General features: G+C 39.9%; 2 protein-coding genes across 16 annotated transcripts in view; one reads left to right on the plus strand and one right to left on the minus strand.

Moving 5' to 3' along the window:
* LOC120401167 (protein eyes shut homolog) overlaps window positions 1–17,995 on the plus strand; it is an 83,101-nt gene extending 65,106 nt beyond the window's left edge. The window contains exons 5-6 of the mRNA XM_039530825.1: window positions 3,721–3,882; window positions 16,803–17,995. Of these exons, the coding sequence (XP_039386759.1) occupies window positions 3,721–3,882; window positions 16,803–17,995 (1,355 nt within the window). The remainder of the gene's footprint in view (window positions 1–3,720; window positions 3,883–16,802) is intronic.
* Window positions 17,996–21,586: 3,591 nt separating this feature from the next.
* Window positions 21,587–27,285, minus strand: part of PHF3 (PHD finger protein 3) — an 80,395-nt gene continuing 74,696 nt past the window's right edge. For 11 of the 15 annotated variants that reach the window (XM_039531955.1, XM_039531953.1, XM_039531950.1 and 8 more), the window contains one exon: window positions 22,441–24,641. In XM_039531955.1, coding sequence (XP_039387889.1) covers window positions 22,441–24,641 — 2,201 coding nt within the window. Of the gene's footprint in view, window positions 24,642–27,285 lie in introns of all 15 variants that reach the window. The other 4 variants (XM_039531965.1, XM_039531964.1, XM_039531951.1 and 1 more) reach the window with 3 other exon arrangements.

The raw sequence follows: 27,285 nt of genomic DNA on the forward strand, positions 1-27,285 counted from the left end.
TGTTCTTTGTGTGGTCCTTTGAAATCACTACTTTTCCATCCTTATACACTCTCTCCTCAAAGGCCCTGTATCATAGCCATTTTTATTCAATATGGTCTGTCTGTGTCCAGCTTCCAGAGCCCCTCAATGCAGTTGTCCAAAAGAGGATACTAAATAGCAGTGAAACTCTCCACCCCCTGGAGTTGAGCCGTTTGCATCCACAGTCCTTGCTGACACCCTAGGGAGGACGGACTGAACTAAACTCAAAGCAAAACTGGGTCCCTCACACTGACAGCCAGACACAGTTGATCTGTATACTCTTTCCCCAATGTCTCCATTTGAAAAGCAACATATTTAAACATAGGGTTGACTCTTACAACATAGATCTTCTCCATATAATTCAGGCTGTGAATATTTTTTCTAACAGAAGAATAGTTCTGAAACCCTGGGGAAAGCAAAGAACATATATTTAAAAACAAGAGTGACTGTTAAACAAAAACCAGCATGATGATTGTTTACTAAACTGATAATGGAAACTACTATTTATTACATATTGTAAAACCAAGGACTAGAAACTCCAGAACAGGGAGATTTTTTTAATAGCCTTTCATTCTACCTTTTGTACTCTGTTTTCATGTATCGGGGGTAGCCATGTTAGTCTGTATCCGCAAAAACAACAAGGAGTCCAGTGGCACCTTAAAGACTAACAGATTTATTTTGGCATAAGCTTTCGTGGGTAAAAAAACCTCACTTCCTTAGATGCATGGAGTGAAAGTTACAGATGCAGCCATTATATAATGACACATGAAGAAAAGGGAGTACCTCACAAGTGGAGAACCAGTGTTGACAGGACCAATTCAATCAGGGTGGATGTAGATCATTCCCAATAATAGATGAGGAGGTGTCAATTCCAGGAGAGGCAAAGCTGCTTCTATAATGAGCCAGTCACTCCCAGTCCCTATTCAAGCCCAAATTAATGGTGTTAAATTTGCAAATGAATTTCAGTTCCTCACCCACAACCATTTCAGATTTGGGGACAACTTATACCTTCAGGTCAGTGGCACTGCTATGGGTACCTGCATGGCCCCACAGTATGCCAACATTCAGCTCAGCTCTCGTCTCCTAGTGCCCCTCCTCTACTTGCACTACACTGATGACATCTTCATCATATAAACCCACGGAAAGGAGGCCCTTGAAGAATTCCACCTGGATTTCAACAATTTCCACCCCACCATCAACCTCAGCCTGGACCAGGCCACACAAGAGATCCACTTCCTGGACACTACAGTGCTAATAAGTGATGGTCACATAACCACCACCCTATACTGGAAACCTACTGACCACTACACTTACCTACATGCCTCCAGCTTCCATCCAGGACACATCACATGATCCATTGTCTACAGCCAAGCCCTAAGATACAACCGAAGTTGCGCCAATCCCTCAGACAGAGACAAACACCTACAAGATCTTTATCAAGCATTCTTAAAACTACAATACCCATGTAGGAAAGAGAGGAAACAGATTGACAGAGCGAGACGGGTACCCAGAAATCACCTACTACAGGACAGGCCCAACAAAGAAAATAACAGAACACCACTGGCCATCACGTACAGCCCCCAGCTAAAACCTCCCCAGTGCATTATCAATGATCTACAACGTATCCTGGAAAACAATCCCTCATTCTCACAGACCTTGGGAGGCAGGCCAGTCCTCGCTTACAGACAACCCCCCAACCTGAAGCAAATACTCACCAGCAACTACATACCACACCACAGAAACACCAACCCAGGAACCAATCCCTGTAGCAAACCTCGTTGCCTACTCTGTCCCCATATCTACTCTGGTGACACCATCAGAGGACCCAACCACATCAGCCACACCATCAAAGGTTCATTCACCTGCAGGTCTACGTTATATATGCCATCATGTGCTAACAATGCCCCTCTGCCATATACATTGGCCAAACCTAACAGTTCCTACGTAAAAGAATAAATGGACACAAATTGGGCATCAAGAATGGTAACATACAAAAGCCAGTAAGTGAAAACTTCAATCTCCCTGGACATTCTATAACAGATTTAAAAGTCACTATTCTTGAACAAAAAAACCTTCAGAAACAGACTTCAAAGAGAAACAGCAGAACTAAAATTCATTTGCAAATTTAACACCATTAATTTGAACTTGAATAGGAACTGGGAGTGGCTGGCTCATTACAGAAGCAGCTTTGCCTCTCCTGGAATTGATACCTCCCCATCTATTATTGGGAGTGAACTACATCCACCCTGATTGAATTGGCCCTGTCAGCACTGGTTCTCCATGTGTGAGGTACTCCCTTCTCTTCACGTGTTATTATATAATGCCTGCATCTGTAACTTTCACTCCATGCATCTGAAGAAGTGAGGTTTTTTACCCATGAAAGCTTATGCCCAAATAAATCTGTTAGTCTTTAAGGTGCCACCGGACTCCTGGTTGTTTCTGTTTTCATGGTGTATTTTAAATGCATATATTATATTAAATCTGGTTGGCAGCTTTTATTACTGCTAATTATTAACTAATAATTGCTACTCTTGGGAGCATGTCTTCATCATTGAGGTGTCATCTTTCTAGTATAGTGGCCAGAAACTTTATATTTGTGACATAAAAATATTCCTAACTATATACTCTATCTAGATTTGTATACTAGGTCTACCACCATGGTATCTGTGCCGTGGGGCGTGTTCATTTGTTTAATATGTTTGTATGTATTAATCCGAGATGATCAGATTTTGATCACAGTTATACCAATGTAAATCCAAAGTAACTCTGGTGTAATTGGGATCAGAACCTGACATTTATTCTGTATCGTTACAAAGATGTGAATTATTTAGTTGATAAATTGAGGGCATTTCCTCAAAGTTAATAACTACAACCTATAAAAAAAACTACGTATGAAGCTAAAGACCAAGGTGAGATATCATTATTACTATCTGTACAGCAGGGATCCTCAAGTTATTATACTGATTTGTCCAATGATTAACCTAATTATGTCTCAAATTTTTAATAATGGCTATCTTTTCACTGGAAGAAAAGCTGAAACAGTTTAGAGCAGCATAAACAGAACTGGGTGAAAGCGGTTGATCCAGCCATGTTTATTGTGGGCATAGGGAAGATGACTACTAAGGACAATAACAAATCAGAGTAACAGACCTGTGTACAGTCCATAAGACTACATCAGATCTTCTGTTGTATTGTCTGAGACTCCTCCATGCCAGTATAATGTAGAATAATTTGAGCTACAGAGTGGTTCAGTGTAATTATCCAAAAGTACTTTTTAATTGTCAGAAAAATTCCTATATTAAAATTTGCTTCTGCATATGGAAGAAGGCATTGCTTATTTGTACTCCTGGAAAAAATAGCTTAATATTTAACATTTAAAAGATTTTTAAATTATACCTAAATTTCACTGAAGTCTACGGAGTTTCCATTATGTATTAATTTCACCATGAGGACCATGGACTTGGACATCTTATTGAAAATAATGTACCAAAAAAATAAAATGGCATGGGATCCTCTTGCTATTGATTTCAAATCTGTGCTCAGGTTATGTTTAGTCTTGTGGAAGGAGACTAACTGAAAATATTGCACTTATGAACAATGTAAAAAGGCTACAGAGAATCAGTTCTACCATGACAGATTCCCCTCCACTAAATAAAATCCAACCTTTTTATAAAAGATATTTTTCCTTCCTGTATTTTCCAGCCTTATCCATAAGCGATGCATCTTTCAGAAGTAATGAATCATCGTGGATGTCATTTGCTTCCTTTCATATCCGACACAAGACTCACATCCAACTACAATTTCAACCTCTTTCTGCAGATGGTATCCTTTTTTATACTGCCCAGCACCTTAGCCCTCGATCAGGTAAGGACATTCAGGGCTCTGTCCATAAGCACTGGGTCTGTACCATACAGGAGGGTCCTTTCTTTAAAAAGAAAAAAAAACATAAATGTAAACAGTACAAATGTTCAGTCTTCATATTAGTGTTCAATGTCCATTTGAGTGCCAGTGACTTTTGAACTTTTCAACCAGGCTCTTAAAAAGTGGCATAATGTAACAAGTTTCGGGTGGATCAAAAGCAAGCATGTACTTTTTTTGTCTTAATGGAGATGGACCAACAAATATACATTGAAGGATTTAAATATAGACATTGGATCCAGCCCCCTAGCTGCTGTACTCTTGCATAGCTCCATAGGCGACAATGAAGTTATGCCAATTTACATCAACTGAAGATTTGGCCCATATTTTTAAGACACCAAAAATAAGGAAATGCAGAAGTTAGCTGAACTGAAGCTCAGAGAAAGTAAATGAATACAGAGAGCTCATGAAGTTCATGGAGAGTTTAAGTATTTATTATACCTAAAGATGGATCAATGCTGACAAGTTTGCTGTTGCTAGAAAAATATTTACCTCAGTAAAACATCTGAGTCCTGTACTTGCTAGACAGGCAGAATGATACAATTAGAAGCAGACAAGTACAACTGTTTTACTATATATAAAATATTTTAAAACCTTGGTAAGTTACAATCATGTTATTAAAACAGTATGGCATAAAATCTTATTTGCCAAGCCCTGTATATAAATTTTCAAATCTAGTCTTTTAACTGTATATGGAAAATTACTTTATTTATATATCTTAACTTTATAATACATTCCTCTAGTGTCTTTCATGATTTTAGACAGAAACTTCTCATATCACTGCATAAGCTATTATTAACATTAAAGCACTGGTGAAAAACTTCCCAACTGGATGTCAAACACTAAGTTATGCAGAAATAGGGATTTATGTACTGGAAAATAAATAAATAGTTTGTCATATTTTTAGATTCCTTTGTTCAAAGCCTAAAGGATTTTAGAATTTTCAATAAACATGCTCAGCCACATGCACAAATATTACCACCTTCTCATTCCCTACACAGATGTCTTAATGGGCTACTGCCAGGTGAGATTGATGTGGGCATCAGACAATAACAGCACCACCTGTTCAAATTATGACCCCAATATAGAAATGCATTTTCAAAGAAAATAGATGGTACAATGTGTAACACAAATATATTTTTTGCTAAGAATCCTATTTTCTACTAGGTATCTTTTGTAGGTTTATAATTAAAAAAACAGTCTGGGATTCTATATGAATAATTTCCTCCCATTCAAACTAAACAATTTCATGTGTCAAAAGATATCTCAGAAAAATAGAGAAAAAGAAAAAAAACCCACAATTTATCTAGCTCAAAAGAAATAAAAAAAGTCAAAGGCCGTGATAGTAGCTAATACGGACAGAAAGTAACCACCCCTTTGGAGGGATAAAAGTGAGTGCACTAAGAGATTCTACAGCCATTTTAAATTAGGCAGCAACTGGTTAGCATGAATATGCTCTATTTCTATTGCTATTAGTGAGAATGTTTAGTCTGTTCAGGAGAGAACATTTCTTAAAACCCTCATCCTGAGCCATACAAATTTCATTTCAAATGTTTTTCCCAAAAAATACTTCCCCTTCCCCTTAACAAAAGTTGCTGTCTATGGAGTAATTTAATTGCTTTACAACTTTCATATCCCTCATTCTCATTGCTCTGAAGTTTTGAAGGGTTTCGAAAAAGCTAATCTTCCAAGCTCTTTACATATGCCTTCATATAATCCCATCAACTCCAGACAGAATTAGACTAATGAAAGACTCAGAAGTATTCTTAGCAGCCAACAGATGTGAAAGGGCTTTCTTTTGCAGATTAGTTTACAAAGCACTTTATATAATGCCTGTTCTTTTTACCTAGTTATGTAAGATTTAATAAATGAATTGGTTGCACAAAGCACAAGGAATTTTAGAAAATTCCTTGTCTAATGGGGAAAAATTGAAAAGCTTCTCTTTTCTATTCTCCTCTCTCACTACAATGGACTGTTCTTGAAAAGAAATCGCCTCTGACTTCATAACTAATTTAGAGGTGCTAGTGACACATAGGCTGTCTTCACTGGCACAGTCGTACAGGGTTTGTTACTAGTCTGCTTCTGAGCTTCAGACTGGGCTGGAGACACAGGTTTTTGTTGTCATACTGAGCTCCTAGAGGCATTGCTGCCACCTGTGATGTTGCTGCCACAGTCTTAGAGTTTTCCTATGACATATATGCTGTCCTTCCTTTGGGATTTCTGCAACAAGGATGGATGAAAGAAATGTTGCTATCTGCTGTTGTCCCTGTAGTCCTTTCTTGAGGCACTGGGTGGAGATGGAAGGGAATACTTCAGTTTGGATGTGTTGTCTATATATTTTTCTCTAAAGAGAGAACTCATGAATTTAGAAGTGCTCAGGATTTGTTTGGAGTGGGTGTCTTCAGTCCAGGGGTATGTGGCCAAATTAGGGTGACCACACAGGAAATGTGAAAAATCGAGATGGGGGGTAATAGGATCCCATATAAAAAAATGCCCCAAATGTCAGGACTGTCCCTATAAAATCGGGACATCTGGTCACCCTAGGCCAAATGTCGCACCTGGCTGTTCAGATGGTTGCCATGGCCCTATCTGAGAAGGTAGGTCTTGTCCATTGAGGTCTCTGCAACAACCATCTTTGCCAGGGATATTTTCTTAAGGATGGACCTGTAATCAAGATGGGCTCTGTTGTCTAGGTCTTTTATGTTAGCCAGCCAGGACATCATGGTTCTGGCAAAGGAGGTACTGTCCCAGACATCTGAGAGTTGCTGAAGACGACTTAAAATCCCTCCTGAGTCTTCCACCTTCCTGTCTGTTGTGTCCTTGTGAAGGGGGAAAAAATCCCTTCCTGAAGCAATTATCATATCCTTTGCTAGTGATGCCACCACAGAATCTACCTTTGGTATCTCTGTAATTTTAGGGTGGTGCTTTATTTATTTATTTATTTGGTGCTTGCATCTTTTAAAATTTGATTGGATGGCTACTTAAGGCATTTCCTTTAATCTCTGATTCAAAGGAAGAGTGAAGGAGTATTGCTGGTTTAGGCTGAGATTTAGCTGGCGAGACTTTGCCCTTTGCCTTCTCATCTAAAACCTCATTGTCAGGCTGGATCTAAACAGTGGATGCTATTTTCATGATCCCAGAAACAAATTTTGAGGGGAGCTGGGTGGAAATGGGGTGGGGTAGGGAGAATCCTTTCCTGTTTTTTTTTCCTGTTTGCCATATTCTGAGCCCAAATCAGAAAGCTGTCCTCCCTCACTAAAGAAGGTAGAATCTGAGCACATGGACAAGTATTGCTCAGCCTTTTAATATTTTCTTTTCCTTTGTGTGTTTTTAAGATTTGTGGGCTCTTTTCCCCTTTTTCACAAAGTTCCAATATGGCTGTGGCCAGAGCAGGGTCTCTTTTGGCCTTTATACCAAGAGCCTTAATCTCTTTGGCTATCTCTCTCTCTCTCTCTGCATCCTTCTCCTCTGGATCTAATGCCTACATTTTGTGTGGGTGTCTTTTCATAAGAATCCCTAACTCATCTTGGGAAGAAGGGGAGGTTAGGAGCCCTGTTTCTTTCCCGAGGGTGCTAAAAAACTATGTGAGTTGGGAAGCAAAGGGGATTTATGAGGCTTTTTCTTGCAGATGTGGGTTGCTGCAGAACTTACCCCCTAAGGATTTGGTTGAATAGCATTCCCCCAGACCCTCTCCATGAGGCTATCAGCTCACACCTTTCTGCAGTGGAGGTGTGGTGGCTACATGAGAGAAGGGATGCCCTCAGATGCTGGTCTGACCTTGAACCCCATGCCTCGAGCCAGCGGATAAATGACCCTTTTCTGAGCCTGCTAAAGCTGCCTTATAGACTAAATCACAGTAGTGCTCTACCTAGCATTTGCAGGTCTGCTGTGCTATACCTGAGAAGGAACAGAAGAGTCCCCCAGGGGAGGCATTGCAGCAGCAGATCCAGGTCATTGAAACCAACATGCTGCCAACTTATGAGGAAAGGAGGGTAGAGCTTGAAGTACTTGCTGCTGCCTGAAAGGCTTTTAAAAAATCGAAGTTGGCAAGAAAGCAGTTGGAAGCAAAGCAAACTGCCACTGACTGGTGCTGCAAAGCCAGATGTTCTGGGAGGCTCCATGAGAGGGCATGGTCAAGTACTGACTCCAGGCTGCAATGGTGAACTGTTTCCAGAAATAGCAGAGAGAAGGGGACAGCTCACATGCAGAACTGCAGGAGATGGTGGGCTGCAGCCAGAGATGGTGGAAGCTCAGTTTTAATGGAGGAACTAAGGAATAGCAGAGTGGGTGGTCTGCAGAGGCTGTTACTGGGACCAAGTTGGAGGAGAGTAGGAAGTGACAGCTCCAAACTGGAAGGTGGGGGCCTGGCGGTTTGTTTCTCTCTCACCAGCTGCAGGGGTAGTTGGTCCCATTCCTACCACAATCACCCTAGTTCCTACTTGCTCTGTAGACCAAATCCCAGCCCTGTGACAGCCACTTCAGCCCCTCTGGATAACGCTCTTGCTTCTGTCTCTCCATACAGTTTATAGGTAACATTGGGTCCCACTATGTATAGTGGAACAACTAAGAGGGCAAAAATATAGATCAGCCCACACAATATTTCCAATGTAGGGATGCTAGCTCCCATTGCCCCTCCCCATTCCACCATGCCTGGCAGTAGCTATTTAATACAGCATGAGGAGCTGAACTGTCATGCTAGGGGACGATTGCAAAGCTGATAGGAAGATATCATCCTTCCTTAGTGCACCATTGGTCCAGCCTTCTCGCCTCTGCACAGATCCCTCTGAGGGAAGAGCCCCATGGGGCGGGGGGCTATTCACAATCAAGCTGTGGGATATTCTTACTTTACTTTAAGGATTTTTAGAAACTGAGCATTAACTCTGTGTGCTTTTGTATACACACAGAACACACTATTATGCTTGTCTAGGGTGCACTGAAACCATAAATAGTCCTTCCATAAGTGCCCACTGCCCATCCTGATTGATTTATATTTTCACAACAGTCTACTCTAAAACTTAACATTGCTGTAGGTGGGCTCTTCATTCAATAGTTAAAAATATCAGTTTACAGTTTGTCTCTTGTAGGCCACTGGTTTGAATCCAGTCTAAGGCAGGAGGGATAAATGTCATTGCCCCATGATAACATGAAATAAAGTTTTGTTATCCTAATCTGATTTTCTCTGAATGTATGTTACAATAACCAGAGTAGTAGTCAGCAGAGAGCAAAGATTGAGTGGGCACGTGGAGACAGTCCTACCTTTGCAGCCTTAGGGTATGTACGCTTTGAGTTGGGCGATGTGATTCCCAACTTGCATAGTCATACTTGTGCTTGCTCTCAAGTTAACAAGCTAAAAACAGAATGCAGCTGTGGAAGTGCAAGATGAGGAACAAGCTAGCCACCTCAACTACATGGCCATTGAGATTGTAGTCACATCCTGGGGACAGCTAGCCTGGCCCCCTCCTCATGCAAGTATGTCTCTTTGCGCTGGGAATCACACCCCAGCTTGCAATGCAGACACCCGTAGAAGTAGTCCTAGCAGGCTTAAGACCCATGAACTAGGGTAGCTCTTGGAATGCACTCTTTGCTTCACTTTCTTTCAGTCCCCACACCATCCCCCAAATACTTGAACCCCAGTAAAGGAACAAATGGCCAAATGAAAACTGGTGGCAGGTCAAATATAATTTTTATATTCACCTAAATATGCGACCTGCAAACTTTCTGAATAGGCTTGCTTCTAGTAGTTCAATGTGACAATCCCAGCTACCACCCACACCATATTTATACTATTGTTTAAAGTAAAAAAAAAAAATTAATTTGTCAGTCACAGCTGAATTTTTGCTAGATCTTATGCAGTTTTAAAAGATTTAGGAAAGCTAATTTTCAAGATTGTGTTATTGTAGCAGCAATTAGGTGTTCACATTGTATAACAAGTAAATCAACTTCTACCTGTACTTTTCATAATACAATTAAAATTTTTGAAGGCCAGTAAATACAGGCCAGAAAATCTCCAGTACTTAAGCACTTTTCCTGCACATCAGTAGATATGGTAACGTGTATTCTTTAGTTACTACAGGGTACCATGAGTATTACAAATAGTTATCTAACAGTAGACAGTAAATTATCTAAGTTTACGTATCACTACTGTACTTGCCAGCCTGAAATATGATGTACCCAAGTCCTGCCCAAATTGTAATCAAAATATATTTATGGTGTTCAAACCCTTATGCGTGTGGTGACATTTACAAATCCCACATAAAGCCAAAGCAATCAGGTTTTATACAGCTGTACTACAGAAAGCTGAAGGCACAATTTCCTCATCAATCTGGGATCCTCAGGCTTCAGGGCAAGCTCTTCATGACCTTTTACAGCTGCTGCACTGGTCACAGCTCTGCTATTCTCCCCATTTTAATTTCCAGGATATTGGATCCATCCACACAAGTGCTGAGCCAGTAGCCTTTCTCCATTTCCCCCTTAATATTTCCCTCTGTGCTATCATGTTCTGAGCTGGTGGAGAGCCCACCTGTCTCCCACATGTGGGGTGCTGAGATCAGTCTTGTGGACAATTACTATGATGGCCACAGCAAAGAGTGTATTAAAGAAACTGTTTTAATTTACAATCAGGATTTATTTTTAGAAATGTGATCATTCCACTCCCTTAAGTTGCTTCCTGAGACATCAACCCTCTCCTCCATACACTCACAAAATTATTTTTTTTTGATAATTTGAGTTACACATATTCAGCGGGAGAACATTACCTTAAGCCATTCCATGCCCCGTCACTTATACTACAGCAATGATAACCATGTTACATGCTTATCAATAATAACTTTGCAGTGCAACAAATTATTTTAAGCCTAAATACCACTCCTCACCACCTTCACTCCTTGGGTATACAAGGCCCAAAAGGCAATGGAATCAGTGCAGTCAGATAGTGTGGGGAAAGAGATGGGTCCCTCAACTTCCTTGAACTGTGCTCCATAAGGATCTAGTATTATGGATGGTGGCTCTTGGGTGAGGTTGTGGCCTGTTTCTGCATAACACCATAGATCTAGTTACCATAGTTGCAGAGGTGCTGCAGTAGTCGCAGAGGAGAGGCTGCACTGCCATTTGGAGATGGGCTTCTGTGTCTTCTCTCTGACAAGCCTGCAAAGCCTGAAAACAGGTTCAGTGCAGGGCTGGAGGATTTGACTCTAAATGATAAGTCCCCTGAGCAGCTACTTGAATAAAGCAGAATCAAAAAGTCTGCTGCAAGATACAAGCATGTGTATTTATTTTATAAAATTACCGTTTTTTTGTGACAAGCAACTAAAATTAAATGTCCTCAAATTTTTTGTTTAACTCTTTTGAGAGGAAGGGACTCTTCTCAAATAGAAGTATTAAAAGGAATAAATTATTGGCAGAAATTTTCCTTCTGCAGCAGTCTCCCCCACAAGTCTCAGGTTTCAGAGTGGTAGCCGTGTTAGTCTGTATCAGCAAAAAGAATGAGAAGTACTTGTGGCACCTTAGAGACTAACAAATTTATTTGGGTATAAGCTTTTGTGGGCTAAAACCCACTTCATCAGATGCATGCAGTGGAAAATACAGTAGGAAGATCTATATATACACAGAGAACATGAAAAAATGGGTGTTGCCATACCAACTCTAACAAGGCTAATCAATTAATTAAGGTTCCTGAATAGATAAGGCTGTCACAGCTCTGACATTCACATGTGACAGTTAAGAAACAAGTCAATGGATAAATAAAAGTCTGACACTGAAGTCAGAGGCTCAAAATGATGGCTTGTCAGAGCCCTAAAAACTAGCAGTAGGTTCCATTTTGGAAAGAGTTGCCTGACTGCCCGTCTGGCTAATCAGACAGCCCCAAGGAATGCTACCTGTGGATTGTCTTCCAAGGAGCCTTAGGATCCTATGAATAGCACACTACTAAGAGCAGACAACTGATGCGCAACGGTACTGGGCTGAAGGCCTCTGTCTATGCCTTTTTGGAGAAAGTGCAGAATGGTTGGCAATCCTGAATTTGCATTGTGCTGTTGGTACCACTTGTTGAATCTGGATCACACATAGTAGTACCCTTTTAGTGTTGATACTCTCCTAGATTAAAATAATCTCTTAATGACTGTGAAGGACAGACTGAGACCTTTTAGTGCCTCCCTCTCAATAGTCAGGCTGTTAGTTAAAATTGTTTGAGGTCTGGATGAAGAAGAGGACTTTGTGAGAGGCAGTCTGGTCTCCATGGACGGTGGAGTGGGGGCTCCAGTGTCAGCTCTATCAGGTTTGAGAATCAAGGTCTCCTTGGCCAATGGGAAGTTATCAGTATTACTGTTGCCTGTTCTTTTATTTTCTGGACCACCTTTCCCAAGTAACAGAGAGTGGAATCATGTAAAGTAGGCCTTGAGGCCAACTGGGTGATAAGGCATCTGTCCCCATGGATCTGTGCTCTGCCTCTCTTGTGAAGTATTTTGGCCTCTTCGCATTTGTATGATTTGCGAACAGAGTGGTTGAAGGGAGACTAAAAGATGAAACTGAAAATCTCCAGAGTCGGGCACCACTTGGAGTTGTTGACCCTGCACTAGCTGAGCCTGTCTTTTCATTCAGATTCCATATGATGTGGATTGCTCTGGGAAAAAGGAGGAACTGTTCTGCCCACTTCATTATCTCCATTGCTTCCACACACAGTGCCGGACTCCTTATTGCCCCTTGGTTGTTTAAATTTGTGACCACTGTCATATTGGCATATTGAACCAGGACATGGTTTCCCCTTGGATGGTCTGGCACTTTTGTAGAGCTGGCTTGACTGCTCTCAGCAGCTTAGGCTGAGAGCCTTTTCATCCTCGCTCCAGAGGTCCTGAGCTGTTTGGGTCTCCAAGCAAGTTCTCCAGCCCTCCAAGCTGGTGTCAGTTGCAAGGACTAAAGGATCTGGAAGGCAGATGAGCATGACTTTGCAGTTATATTCATGGGCTGACTGCCCTTGTAAGGAGTTGAGCATCTGTGTCGGAACCAGTACTTGATCTTTCATGTGTTCCAAGAAGTGGTCCCACACCTTTAGTGTGAATGCTTGAAGATTTCTGATGTGTGACTGTGTCCATGGAGTAATCTCTAATCATGATACCAGCAGTACCAGAAGTTGGAGGCAGCTCAGGAGCAAGAAAATAAATTTCTGAATGGAACCAGAGAACTTTTTTCCCTGCTAATGATGAAACCATGAATCTGAAGGAGATTCAATGTTCAAGACATGGCCCTATGCAGTGCTGACTGTGATGGAGCTCCAATCGGGATGTTGTGCAGGAAGGACTGAAGGTGAGCTCCCTGCTACTCAAGTCTGGCTATTATCACCACCAGCATTTTAGTAAATACCCTGGGGGGCCAGAGGCAGGCCAAATGGGAATGTTAGGTACTAATAAGGTTTCCTGCTGTACGTGAACCTCAGAAGTCTGTGGTGGCACAGTCTGATAGGGATAAGGAGATATGCATCTGCTAAATCTACTGAAGTACCCCCATGACAGAGAAGACATCTTAGATGCCAGGGTCTCCTTCCAAAACTTCATTTTCTTCATCCACTTGTTGAGCCTTCTGAGATTGCAAATGGCTCTAATATCCCCCCCATGAACTTCAGTAAAATGAAAAAGATGGAAGGGAACCCAGAGAACCTTTCATCTGAAGGAACACTATCATTCCCATATCCAGATCACAGCCAGGGATGCTTGGAAAGTGGCTGAAGAGGTTTTGAAGACCTTTTTTGAGAGTGGCCTCCATCTTTCTACCCACAGGGTATCCTTCTGCGGGAATAACCATAACCCTGGTGAGAGATGCCACAGCAGCATCCATCTTCGGTAGCTCAGCAATAGAGCCTTTTGGTTCTTGAATGTCACAAAGCCTGAGGACACTCTTGTTAATGTGCTTGCCCTTGTCAGACTTGTTCCATGCATCCCTAATCACTTCATCAAATGAGGAATAAAGGGGTAACTGCAGCCTCATGAGAGGATTTTGAGGGGAGAAATTTACACTGAGACTCACTCTCAGGAACTTTCTCAAGTTTCAGAGCCAGACAACTCACCCTCCTCAGTGGATGGGAGGGAAGAGAACTCACCTCCTGGAGTTTTTCTGCTTTTTCTTTCAATATTTAGGCTTTTTTTATTTAACCCTTTTTGCAGGCTTTGGGAGCATAGCTTTCATGAAGTCTTATAAGACTTATCTTCGTTAGGGCCTGTAGTCTTCTTGAGAGGTCTGTCTCTGAATCCTCCCACACTGGGTCCCATTCCCCCTGGGAGGAGAGAACTCACTATCAACACCCTCACCTTGGGAAGGAGGGAGGTTGATTAGAAGCCCCGTTTCTTTCCCCAGTGCGTTCAGGACCCACTTTAAAATTTGGGGGAAGGAGGGCTCAGTTTTGAAGGGATCCCCTGGGACTTATCCATCAGCTCAAATGCTCAGGGTCCTCCTTGCTTCTGGAGCCTTACCCAGCTCTGCACCGGCGTGCCTGGTCCATTTTTCCTCTGCTGGTGTGGCTGCTGCTTCAGTAGGTCAAGTACCACACCCTCCTGTCCGACTTGTAGTTCTGGGATTTAAGAGTTATGGACAGACAGCTGGATACAACTCACCATCTGCTGAGCCTAGGAAAGCTGCCTTATATATAGAAAACCACTTGGTGCTTTCTTGATCACTCTGCCAGGCCTTTAAGGGGCAGAGGAGCTGGCAGGGAGCTACTGCAGTGGAGGCTCAGGGACAGTTAAACCCCCAAAGAATTAATTGATCAGTAGAGGAGGAAGAATACTAGTCCCCACTGCTCAAAACACTAGACAGAAAAACAGAAAGGAGTAAAGGTGGTAGCAAAATACACCACCACTGTTTGCTGCAGTGGAGGCAGATAATCTGGCAGCAAGCCAGAAGGGGCATGGCCAAACTATACGGCGCAAAACATGGATCCGCCCCCCTGAACTGCAGAGAGGGCAGCTCAGACAGCCAGAATTGTCATGCATGCTGAGCTGCAATATATTATGCCAGACTTACTGTGGAAACAGCAGATGTAAAATGGATGCACATCCTGGTTTTGTACTTTTGTTTCCTATATTATTGTGCAATTTTCATGCAAGGCTTTTCAAAATGTGTATTCCACTTACTTCAACCCAAAGATTAGAGGGTATTTGCATAGTACAAGTTGTGCAAGGTAACAGGTCCAGTAAATAAAAAATATCAAACTATGAAGCCATATTCTCACATTTGATTTAAAATGACATGTGTTTATGGGAAAGATTTGGTGAGACTGGTATCAATCAATCATACAATGAACCATTAGATTTAAACAGATCATTCTATTCTTGCACATGGTAGGTAAAGGAATTCACTTCTTTCTCAAACTGAACTTGTATGACATGTCCTGCACACTCCCAGCTATATGAACTGTTCCATGACTGAGATGGTGAAACTCTGCCTCATTTGCTGAAGACTTATAAAACCAAATTCATCCCCATTGTAACTCCATTAAAGTCAATACAGTTCTCCTGGGATGCATGTGATCTACTCAAAATAAAGTAACGAAGAGTCAAACTGAGTTTCCCTGAGAAATTAGTCATTCATGAATTTAATCCTAATGAACTCACCCCTGGCAGGTGATTTCATTTTTAAGCATGATGAATCACAATAAAAAAACCCATATTTAATTTTCTTACATTTTAATGTCAGTTTTACTGATAAAAGGCTACAGAGGGGGAAAGCGCCTGTTTGATAGCACTGTCATTTATATCTATTACAGAAAGAAAAACTATATTAAAAGAAAATTAAGTTGCAAAGTCAAGCACTCAAATGTTAGGAAATGCAAGTGTTAAGGTTACCTCTTTCCAGCCTCAATTTGTCCATTATGTGCATGCATGACAGTCCTTAATTTCATGACCACATATTATTTTCCTGCCTCATCCCACAAACAGAATAAGCAGTGCTGCTGTTTCTTCTCTTGTCCCCCACCTCAGTTCCTGCCCATGTTTTCCCCTCCCTACTTCTATTCCCCCGTCCCCATCTCCAGCTCCTTACCTTAGCAACTATGCCCCACTCCTGTCTTCTGCCCCTGTCCTCCCAGTCCTGGCTCCTGCTGCTAACACAACTACTGTTCTCCATCTCTTCACCCTCCTCCACACCTGTTCTTCACCCCTCTGCTTTCAACCCAGGCTGTTTCTTTTCCTCCTCCTCCATGCTGCCTGGATGCAGCAGAAACATGGGGAGCATGTCTCCCTCCGCAGTCCCTGTGCCTGGTGCCACAGCAGTCCCAGGGAGAAGCACAGTAAGGGACTTGAACCCCTTGGATGAGGCATGTTCAGGTGTGCCGGAGATAGTACATGCACAACCTGGTTGCAGACAGGGAGGGCTAAGGCACGTTCAGTCAGTGAAGACAGAATCTTCAGGGAATTTAAGCTGCTAAATTCTAGCAAGCCTCTGCTGAGCACTTTTAAATTCAAATTTTTCTGGGACTTATAACTTGGACAGTTTTTCAGGGACTGCACAACATGTATTGTGGATAAGAGGGCAATCTTTTTCCAATCCCCACTTCCACCTTGCCAAATTTCAAATCCCTGCTCCAGAGTGAGGCAACAGAGCTTCTCAAGCAGTTGTAAAACTTTAACACAGGGGGAAAAAATTTTTTCCCCCTAATCTCATTCTCAGAAATAGCTGAAATACATGTATTTTTTTTAAATGCTGACTAAGGCACACACCCAACATGGAAAATTTCAGCTTGAATAGTTTGAGTCTTGTAAAGTTACAAGCAACTGAAAAGAGGGTATTAAAATGAAGTGTCAGGACACCTTAACTATATGAGTTGCTACCTAAACCATCTCAAAGTAAAATCTATTTGACATCAAGTTAATTTATTTCCACAGGTGACTTTCTATGTATATCCTTAGTAAATGGATTTGTACAACTACGCTACAGCCTTGGCGACAAGATAATCATCTTACAGTCTCTTCAAAACGTATGTACAAATGGAAGTACATGGCATTTCCTTAAAGCAGGAAGAATAGGTAATGAAGGTTACCTGGATCTGGATGGCATCAACATTACCCAGAAAGCCAGTGCTGGAATGACTGCCCTCGACATAAACACAGATTTCTATGTCGGAGGAGTGTCATCCTTAAATCTTGTCAATTCAATGGCAATAGAGAATGAACCCATAGGTTTCAGCGGGTGTATACGAGAAATTATTATAAACCACAGAGAACTAAAACTCACTGAGGCAGACCCTAAAGATGGTTCTAATGTAGGTGACTGTGACGGAACTGTTTGCGGGTACACAGTGTGCAAAAATAATGGTAAATGTCAAGTTCAAAACTCAGGCTTTTCTTGCTTTTGTCCTCAACCCTGGACAGGGAACACGTGTGAACAATCTGTTTACTGTTCACATAATGGTTGTCTGCACCAGGCTCTTTGTATTCCTGATCCCATTTTATTTTCATACAGTTGTGCATGTACACTAGGATGGTCGGGTAGATACTGTGACAATGAAATCTCATTTTCTACTGCAAAATTTGCAGGTAATTCATACATCAAATACATGGATCCTCATTATGGAAAGAGAGACCTCAGATTTACCAGCGTATCTCTAAATTTTACTACAAGTCAGAGTGAAGGTTTAATTTTATGGATGGGAAAAGCTGAAAATGAAGACAATGATTTTCTTGCAGTTGGTCTTACTAATGGGACCTTAAAAGTTGTGGTTAATCTTGGAGAAAAAATCTCTGTCCCTTTAATTCACAGTAAACATTCCCTTTGTTGCAAGAGATGGCATTTTGTCACCATAGCTCAAAACCAGACTTCTATTAAAGTGTACCTTGATGAATATCTGGTTCTCTTTGAAGATATTGATCCACAAAGAAAATACATTGCTCTAAACTATGGAGGCATTTGCTATTTTGGTGGGTTTGAACTGGGCAGAAAAGTAAACATAGTCACTTCAGGGCTTTTTAGTCGGCAGCTAGTTGGTAAAATTAAAGATGTTGTACTCTTTCAAGATTCTAAAACAATCCAATTAATTAAGGCAGAAGGCTACAATGTTTATGATGGAGATAGGGATTAACTGAAAACAATTAGGGTTAAAAAAACCCCACATGAACAGATGAGTAGGTTTATACTCCACCCTGTCTATTGGCTAGTAATATTAGAATGAGACTCCTTTTTAGTAACATGCTTAGTAGTATTACGCACATGCTGTAACTACTTGCTTGCTACTATAAACTACCAAACTTTTTATATAGTTGGGTGAACAGCACAGATGAAAAATGGTCAAATTTACTTATGATACTAATCTCATTTCTAGATACTATTTTGAAAACAGGAAACTTTGATTTTATAGATTTATTTTGCCTGAGACCGTTTTGTACTCTGAAAGTGACAGTTTACAAGAATAAATGCCCTGAGAAATGTTTAAATTAATGCCTCCTTTCCAGCTTCTTTAGCCTAGCATTCTTAAGTACACTGTATTAGTAAAGAAATAGAAAGGCAGACATTAGAAACCAGTTCTCAGGGAGGGTGATGGAGTACAGGTTGCCTAGTTTTACCTGGAATTCCTGGAAACCAACTGGCAATAGTATACAGAAAATTAACTACATTTGCTTGAGTTTTATTTACACACACACAAATCTGTCTACTACTATCATCCAGAATCCAGTACTTTTCCCATTTATTTTAATACCAAAAAGTTTATCCAAGTCTTACTTTGTCTTACAAACTGCCCGTAAAGCATGAAAAAGTCAGCATTTGTGGAATAACTTCATGTACATACAGTGTTTCATAGGAAAACACTGGAGTTTTCCTTCAGCGTAGGTTGAGATTTTCCAAGATGTCTAGGGGATATAGCCACAGATCTCCCACTGAAGTTCAATCCTCGTGTCAGCTTAAAACCTCAACCATAGATAAAACCCTTTTATGCAAAGTAAACAAGTTTAATTCATTTTGCAAATGCCTAGTTATCATTACTTTAATGATCAGTACTTTAATAAACAAGAAATAAAACAAAGATACTTGAGTTATATTTAATGTGCTCAGTTATACTATGGCCTCCAATGCTATTTAAATTTTTAATTTCAATCGACTGCTATTAATTTACTGTATAAATAAAATGTTTACATCAAAACAAAAGTGGTGGATTTCTACCTTCTTCCCTTTTATTCCAGCTCAAGATCAAGCTCTCTTCTCATATTAGGAATTAACTATATATACACACACATACATATATACACAGTGTACTCAACTGCAGAGAACAGAAATTACATGGATTTATTTCAAGATACAAAACCAGCTACTCAGCAAGAATCATGTAAGTAAAAGGCTGGATCCCTTCTAAGGAGACAAAATAAATAATTTAAATCTATCTGAAGTACCCAGTGAAATGTCAAAATTCCAGGCCCATTTCAGGATACATATAAAGCAGCAATGTCTCCCCTATTCATCAAACTATTTCTTAAATATTAAGGGACAACAGTCAATACTGTGGGACAGACACTTGCTTGGTCCACTTCTTTATGCTGCTCAGACAATGCAAAGGAAGCAGAAACTGCTCACAAGTCCTTTGCTGGGGATTTCTCCAGTGTAAGGTTGCCCTATGCCTCGCTCTTCCCAGTAGACATATCAGAAATAGAGAGAAGAGTAGCTGAAGAATATTGCTTTCCAGCTACCCCGCAATGGACTGTTGCCATTTAGCAAGTTAAAGAAGCCTACTAGGATAACTGGTGCCAAGAAGCAGGGAGGAGTAACAGGTATATTAGGAAGGTTATTGGTTCTCAGCTATTCCTTTTTTCTCCCTTTCCCAGGCTACCTCTTGGTGGGAGGGGAAGGGAGCCATCTATCCTGCTCTCTTCCCCAAGTTTCCCACAGCCTAGCAGCTAGCCAGACAATGGAGTAACCAGTTACTCTCTCCCCTTCGCCCACCATGTGATGCAGCAGGGGAACAGTTAACAGCTGCTCACAACACTCCCCAGCTCACACCCGAGGAACTCCCAGGGCTACAGGGGAGAATATGGGAGGCAAACTAGGGAGGCAGCAGCCTATACTACCGCTCTGTAGTGATGAGATGTATTCAAACACTTCAGTTTAGTAACTGAAGGGCAGGACTCTGGGAACAGATTTGCCAGTCATCATCAACTAAAAATGTTCTTAACACAGGTGTCTTTGAAAGTCACAATTGAGAGCTACACGTTGGACACCACTGTTACCCTATATCCACTTAGCAAGTTTTTGACTATGTGATGCAGCATGGGCCAAGCTATCATGTACACAAATTACCTTTTCAAGCAAACAATCCTAACATAATTAGGCATGCTAATTTTTTTTTTTTTTTTTTTTTTTTTTAAAGGAGTAGCAGTTCAGTTTCACTGGTACTGAATTATTTTTATGATACAAACAGAATATGAGGTGGCTTGTTAGTACCAGCAGATTGGGAAGAAGACTACTAATAGGCAGATTAAAAGAAAGCCTATACAACAGACATCTAGTACAGATATTAAGTATCAGAGGGGTAGCCGTGTTAGTCTGGATCTGTAAAAGCAGCAGAGAGTCTTGTGGCACCTTATAGACTAACAGACGTTAGGGAGCACGAAAGCTCATGCTCCCTAACGTCTGTTAGTCTATAAGGTGACACAAGACTCTTTGCTGCTAGTACAGATATTGAAATTATTTAAATCATAATCCCATAAACAACGTCACCACTTTAAATCAGAATATAAATCTAATAAGCACATTACCTACTTCAAAAATGAATATAAAGGAATGGTATTATGCATATAGACCCCCAAAGGAAAAGGATATTTAAACTTAGATTTCTTTGCCGAGAGAACCCAATTTGCTGAAATTCTAAGCATCACCACAATGCTTGCAATTCATTACCACCTATAGAATTAACAGCCCAACCACCACTTCAATTACTGAACCAATTTTGAACAGAATGGTTTGAGTCCTGTAGACCATAGGCCACGTAGGATTTTAACTATGGCTTTCAGTTCCTAATTTAGTTGAGAAATTATTTTGTGAATCTTCAGACTATTGGCCTAGGAATAATTATACAATAAAAGCTACCACCACCTTTATTTGGTATAAAACATTTTTAATTTTAACCTTATTTAATTTGGCTTAAAGCTATGTGCAATGTCTGCAAATAAGCTACTTTTAAATATATGACCAATTAAAAAAAGTTAATTATTGTCTTTTAATCACATATCTGTTATTGGAAAGAAGAGGTTTATTCTACACCAAAGTGCAAAAAGCTGTGTTCATAGGTAAGGCAATGTATTCAAACTTCTTTATACACAATATTCTTAAGTAAAAATAATTAGACCAAATTCTGCAAAACAGTGTGATGGACAGAATAATGTAACGGTTGAGTATTTGTTTTTCAAAAGCAGATTCAACAATATGAGCAATATACTGTATTTTTTTTTTTAGAAAGTATAAGAGACAGTAATATTTTGGTTTTAAAAAAAGTATCAGTGGATGCCAATCACCATAAAATCTGAACTGCTCTGTTTATTAAAAGCCCTGACATGGTCAAAAAAAATAAAATAAAAAAAATCACTAGTCATGAAGTGTAAAGCAAAGCTACAAGAGTCATTCTACATCTTGTTTGTTATATTGGTTTAGTCTACTGCTTCATACCTATGAAATCAAACACACAAAGTATGTGAGAAAGTTTTATCATTTTTAGAATCAAAATATCCCTTAAAATATTTACATTTTACAGTAAAAAGGATAGCAAAACACAAGATAATGTACAAGCTTAGGTATTCAAGTTTTTGAAGCATGAAAAATTATGGGAAAATTAACTGACTAGTAACAAATCATAGTTTAAAGAATATAGTTTAAAAAATGTTCTTATTAAAACAAGTGCAGTTTAAAGCAATAACATTTGGACAGCTCAGCCTTCTAATTTCTGGTCACAAACTGCTTCAGATGCTTGAGAAATACTTGATAACTACTGGAAATACTGCTGAATTCTTTTATTGTATTACTGAATCATTAAAAAAACTTCACACCACTCAACATATGTTGTATTTTGTGTTGTAATGTATAAGGGTTACTAAGACTCTGCTACAGTCCTCAAAAACAGTGCAATTTAAAAACAAGGCTATTATTTGAAATTCATTTTTAAATTTACTGGAGCATCTTAAAACAGAAGAGAGCACAAATTACCAAAGGCAGCAACTATAATGCATACTTGACTAAAGCCAACTTCATCAACTAAGAAATTTCTAAGCCTTTATTGCATATTAATAAAAGAAATCTTTAAAATTTTGAATATACAGCAATGTAAAATTCTGAAAAATATTAAACTCCTATTTCTAGGGATAGTTGGTATAATGTAAAAGAAGATGAGTATTGGTACACAGCTTTGTACCAAAACACAAACTTGTTTTTGCAAAACACCAACAATGAATAAAAAAAGATGGCACAATCCTAGCAGGCATTTTTACAAAACTTTAGGACACAACTAACAATTATTTAAATAGGATTTTGAAAGACTGCCTGCTCTTTTTACCTTTTGCTTTTAGCTCTGTCATTGTGGTCCCTGTCTTTGTGATGTCTGTCTCTGTTCTTTTCACTTTCTCGTTCTCTATGTCTCTCCCTACTTTTCTCCCTCTCTTTATCCTTTTCATGAGAATGTTCTTCACTTTTAGGTTTATCTATCTTTTTTTCTGGATTTCTACTCTCCCTGGAGGATTTTCCATCAGATCCCCTATCACTGTGTGAAAGTCGTAACCTCTCTTTGTCTCTATGTCCTTCCTCTCTGCTTTTTTTCTCTCTCTCTTTTTCCTGGTTTCTGTCTTTCCGTCTATTCCTTTCAGAATCCTGTTCCCAGTATTTTTCACTGTTCCACTCTTTCTCATGTCTGTCTTTCTTTTGGTGGTGGGATTCACTATAAAACCTTTGTCTATGCTGATCACTTTTCCCCCTACTGAAACCTCTCTCTAAATGTTGTTCTTGTCTGCCCCAAGGGTCACTATGACGTCTTTCTGGTCTCTTATTGTCTTTACTCTGATAAAAGTTTTCTGGCCCTGGAAATCTTGACTGTTTATGAGCCAGCGATGGCCCTTGAACAATGGGTCCAACATAATGCGGTGGCTGACCTGACAAATGAACAACAGGTGGCCATGGCATCATAGGATTTTGAGCAAAACCAAAACCTGGAGGAGGAAGAAGTGGAGGTGGTAGATGAGGAGGAAATCCAAACATGGGGCTGTTCTGGGGGGGGAAGTTAGGAGGTGAAAGTGTTTGAAACTGAAATCCAGGTAGATTAGATTTAAGATGCTGAAAATTGTGCTGCTGAGGTCTAACTGGTGAGAAGTTTCCACTCATAACTGGGCTGGGAACTTTGGAAGTGAATTCAGAATGAGAAGAATTTTCTTTTTCAAAATGAGATGAGGTTGTTGCTGGTCCTCTTCTAAATGAGTGCACTGTTTCAATATTTTTCATCGGTGTATCTTCCTGTAAGTGTTTTGTCTCTTCCGTTTGTGAAGCACATACATTATCTGTTTTAGTTGGAGCAGAGGTACACTGCATCTCAGATGTCTGACTACCACTTTGATACACATTTAAGCCCTTTTCTCCCGACTGTTTATTCTCCATCTCCATTTGCTCACTTCCAGAGATGTCTGATTGTATATTTTGTCTTTCTTCATTTCTGTTAGCGTCCCCCTCCTTATTTTCTGAAGCATTAATCTGTTGGCTTCGTCCAGCTGCTTGTCTTGGGTCCCTTTTAAGATTAATAAACTGTGGAGATTTGGAAGTATTAGCAATCATACTTTCAGCAGAACCTATGTTAACATTGTTATCACCACTTCCTTGACCTGCATTTGATGAGGAAGAAGAGAAGCTAGAATTTGTGGTCCTTTTGCTTTCTTGCAAAACATTCTCTGTGTCATACAGCTGCCACTTTGGATCATTCTCTTTACACTCCTCAGTTTCCTTGCTCTGTGACTGAACAGATAAGTTTGCTAAAAATGCTTCTGTAGAAACATCTGGTGGTTTTCCCTTAAGACTTAAACTTATCAGAGTTCCTACAGTTCCCGCAGAACATGAGGTCCCTGCAACTGGTGTGTCCATTGTTACTGTAACATCAGTGGATTCTTGTGAATCATCTAGTTTAGTCTTAGTTTCTATAACTTCATCAGCAGTTTCTTCAGCAACATTCATTTTTTCTTCTTCTAAGCTTGTTTGTTCAGCAAATGAAGGTATTTCTTGACTAGCACACTGGTCCACCACTGACTGATGGTGTTCATATATCTGTCCTGTAGTACCCAAAAGACTTTGAAGAATATCATCTACAGGCAGTGGTTTATTTGCTAGTTCAAAAGTAGAAGATTGATTTTCCCATCCAACGAGAACTCCAGGAAGAAATCTCAGTGGCTTTGGTGGCTCATGTTTGATACTTTCTACTACAGGTTCAATAACTGCTGGCATTTCTTCTGTATTAGATTGTTGAGGCTTATTTCTCTGCTTATGTAACACAGTTGTAAAGGAATTAAAAAAATCATTTTCTTCCTCCTCTTCTTCTTCTACTACTTCTGTACTAGAGACTTCAGGTTTGCTCGGTTTGCTTTTTTTTTCTGGCGGCAAGTTACTCGGGGCATTTTCAGGGATTTCATCAACAAGGCTAGTGCTAGCACTAATCTGTCTCTTCATTTTTTGGCGAATTATCAAACCCAGCAACAGATTCGGTCGATGTATTTCAATCCCTGTGTAAAATCATAAAAGCAATTAATGAATGAAATACATTTATCTGGAGAATCATTTTAATAAAAGAATAACCTATCTTAAGTCTATAGTATTCTTTGGGTCCCATCAGCCCCTCTCACTCAAGAGAGCTGTTCTATGTGAAAAATTAGTTACACTTCTTCAACGATATAGCAAGGACTGCGTCCCAGTATGCTCTCTCCTGTATCTAAAGGTACTGTGTGTTTCAAAGGCATAAGGCAACCAGACAGCTGCTCAAGCAGTGCACCTCATTTTCATGTCATTGCCTCATAGGAGGCAAATTCTGCCCATCAGGTAGTTTGTTTGGGATAACTTTAGGTTCTCTTAAAAATGGAGGTCTCCTTTTAGTGATCTGAGTCAACCATATGGGCAATGATAATGCAAACTTACCATCAACTCTGCAGAACAATGCGTCATATTAAAACATAGCAAAAGGTTTAATTTGGGATATTTTTAAATATACCTAAAATGAGCATAAGTAATCTTGATATCCAGAAGGACTGGCTTAAATATAGGTAATGGCTATCTCACAATCAAAACACAAACACTGTCAATTTCTTGCCCTCATATTTAAATGAATTTAGCCCAGGGAAATCTTTAAAAATAAAAATGAACAACACTCAAATATCTTGGCCTAGATCCCCAGCCCCACTACAGCAGAAAGGGGATATAAAAGCCACCTTAACTAGTTACTTGAGTTTTCCCCCAACTCAAAGTAGAGGTAATCCTTTGGTGGCACAAACTCCCCTTTCCAGGGCTCCAGCATAATCAAAATGGCCAAGCAAAAGCAGGTGTGGTTGGAGCATCAGTGTTTTCATTAAGAAGAAAACTGAATATAAAAATTGCATAACAAATACATAATTTTCGAAGGGTCAATGTCAAGGTTGTTCAGCCTAAAAAAACCAGCTCTACACAAAAAAGTCTTACCATAAAGAATATAAGGATATATTTTTAGGTTGGCTAAGCCTTGCTACTATGTAAATAAGTAAAAATTTCAAATGCCTGACTTGGAATGCAAAATCTAAGTATACAGCTTGTCATCTGTAACTAATATTCATGTATACAAGTGCTAACTGTGATTTTTTAGCATATAATTTCTCATAAGTTTCACTTAAAATAATAATGATTCAATTGAAGTTTATTCAGATTTTTGTATGTGTAGGGATTCACGATATTAACTGCCAGAATAAAGAACTGAAACAAATAGACGTTAAAGGGAAGAGTGCCAGATGTTCTACTGAACATTCTACACCCAACAATCATTTCCCCAAATGGGAACAGAGAATCATAGAATCGTAGGACTAGAATGGACCTCGAGAGGTCTTTTAGTTCAGTGCCCTGCACTCATGACAGGACTAAGTATTATCTAGACAACTCCGACAGGTGTTTGTCTAACCTGCTCTTAAAAAGTTCCAATGACAGTGATTCCCTAGGCAATTTATTCCAGTGCTTAACTACCTTGATAGTTAGGAAGTTTTTCTTAATGTCCAGCCTAAACCTCCCTTGCTGTAATTTAAACCCATTGCTTCTTGTCCTATCCTCAGAGGTTAAAGAGAAAAAAATTTTCTCCCTCCTCCTGGTAAAAACCTTTTATGTACTTGAAAACTGTTATGCCCCCACTCAGTCTTCTCTTCTCCAGACTAAACAAACCCATTTTTCCCCCAATCTTTCCTCATGGGTCATATTTTCTAGAGCTTTAATCATTTTTGCTGCTTTCCTCTGGACTTTCTCCAATGTGTACACATCTTTCCTAAAATGTGGTGCTCAGAACTGGACATAACACTCCTGGTGACGCCTTATCAGCACAGAGTAGAGCAGAAGAATTACTTATCACATCATGCTTACAACACTCCTGCTAATACTTCCCAGAATTATGTTTACTTTTTTTTGCAACAGTATTACACTGTTGACTCTCAATTAGCTTGTGATCCACTATGACCCCTAGATCACTTTCTACAGTACTCCTTCCTAGGCAGTCATTTCCCATTTTGTGTGCGTACAACTGATTGTTCCCATATAAGTGGAGTACTTTGCATTTGTCCTTACTAAATTTCATCCTATTTACTTCAGACCATTTCTCCAGTTTGTCCAGATCAGTTTGAAATTGAATCCTATCCTCCAAAGCACTTGCAACCTTTTCTAGCTCAGTACCATCCACAAACTTTATAAGCGTCTTCCCTCTGCCGTTATCTAAGTAATTGATGAAGCTATTAAACAGAACCAAACCCAGGACTGATTCCTGCAGGACCCCACTCAATATGCCCTTCCAGCTGGACTGTGAATCACTGATGATTATTCTCTAGGAACACTTTTCCAACCAGTTATGCACCCACCTTGTAGTAGTTCCATCTAGGTTGTATTTCTCTAGTTTGTTTATGAGGAGGGCATGTGAGACAGTATCAAAAGCCTTACTAAAGTCAAGATAGACCACATCTACTGCTTTCCCCCTATCCACAAGGCTTGTTACCCTGTCAAAGAAAGCTACTAGGTTGGTATGACACAATTTGTTCTTGACAAATCTATGCTGATTGTTACCTATCACCTTATTATCTTCTAGATGTTTGAAAAATGGTTAATTATTTGCTCCATTACCTTTCCGGGTATTGAAGTTAAACTGACTAGTCT

The sequence above is a fragment of the Mauremys reevesii genome, linkage group 3 (assembly GCF_016161935.1).
Source record: "Mauremys reevesii isolate NIE-2019 linkage group 3, ASM1616193v1, whole genome shotgun sequence".
In the NCBI taxonomy this organism is placed as follows: Eukaryota; Metazoa; Chordata; order Testudines; family Geoemydidae; genus Mauremys; species Mauremys reevesii.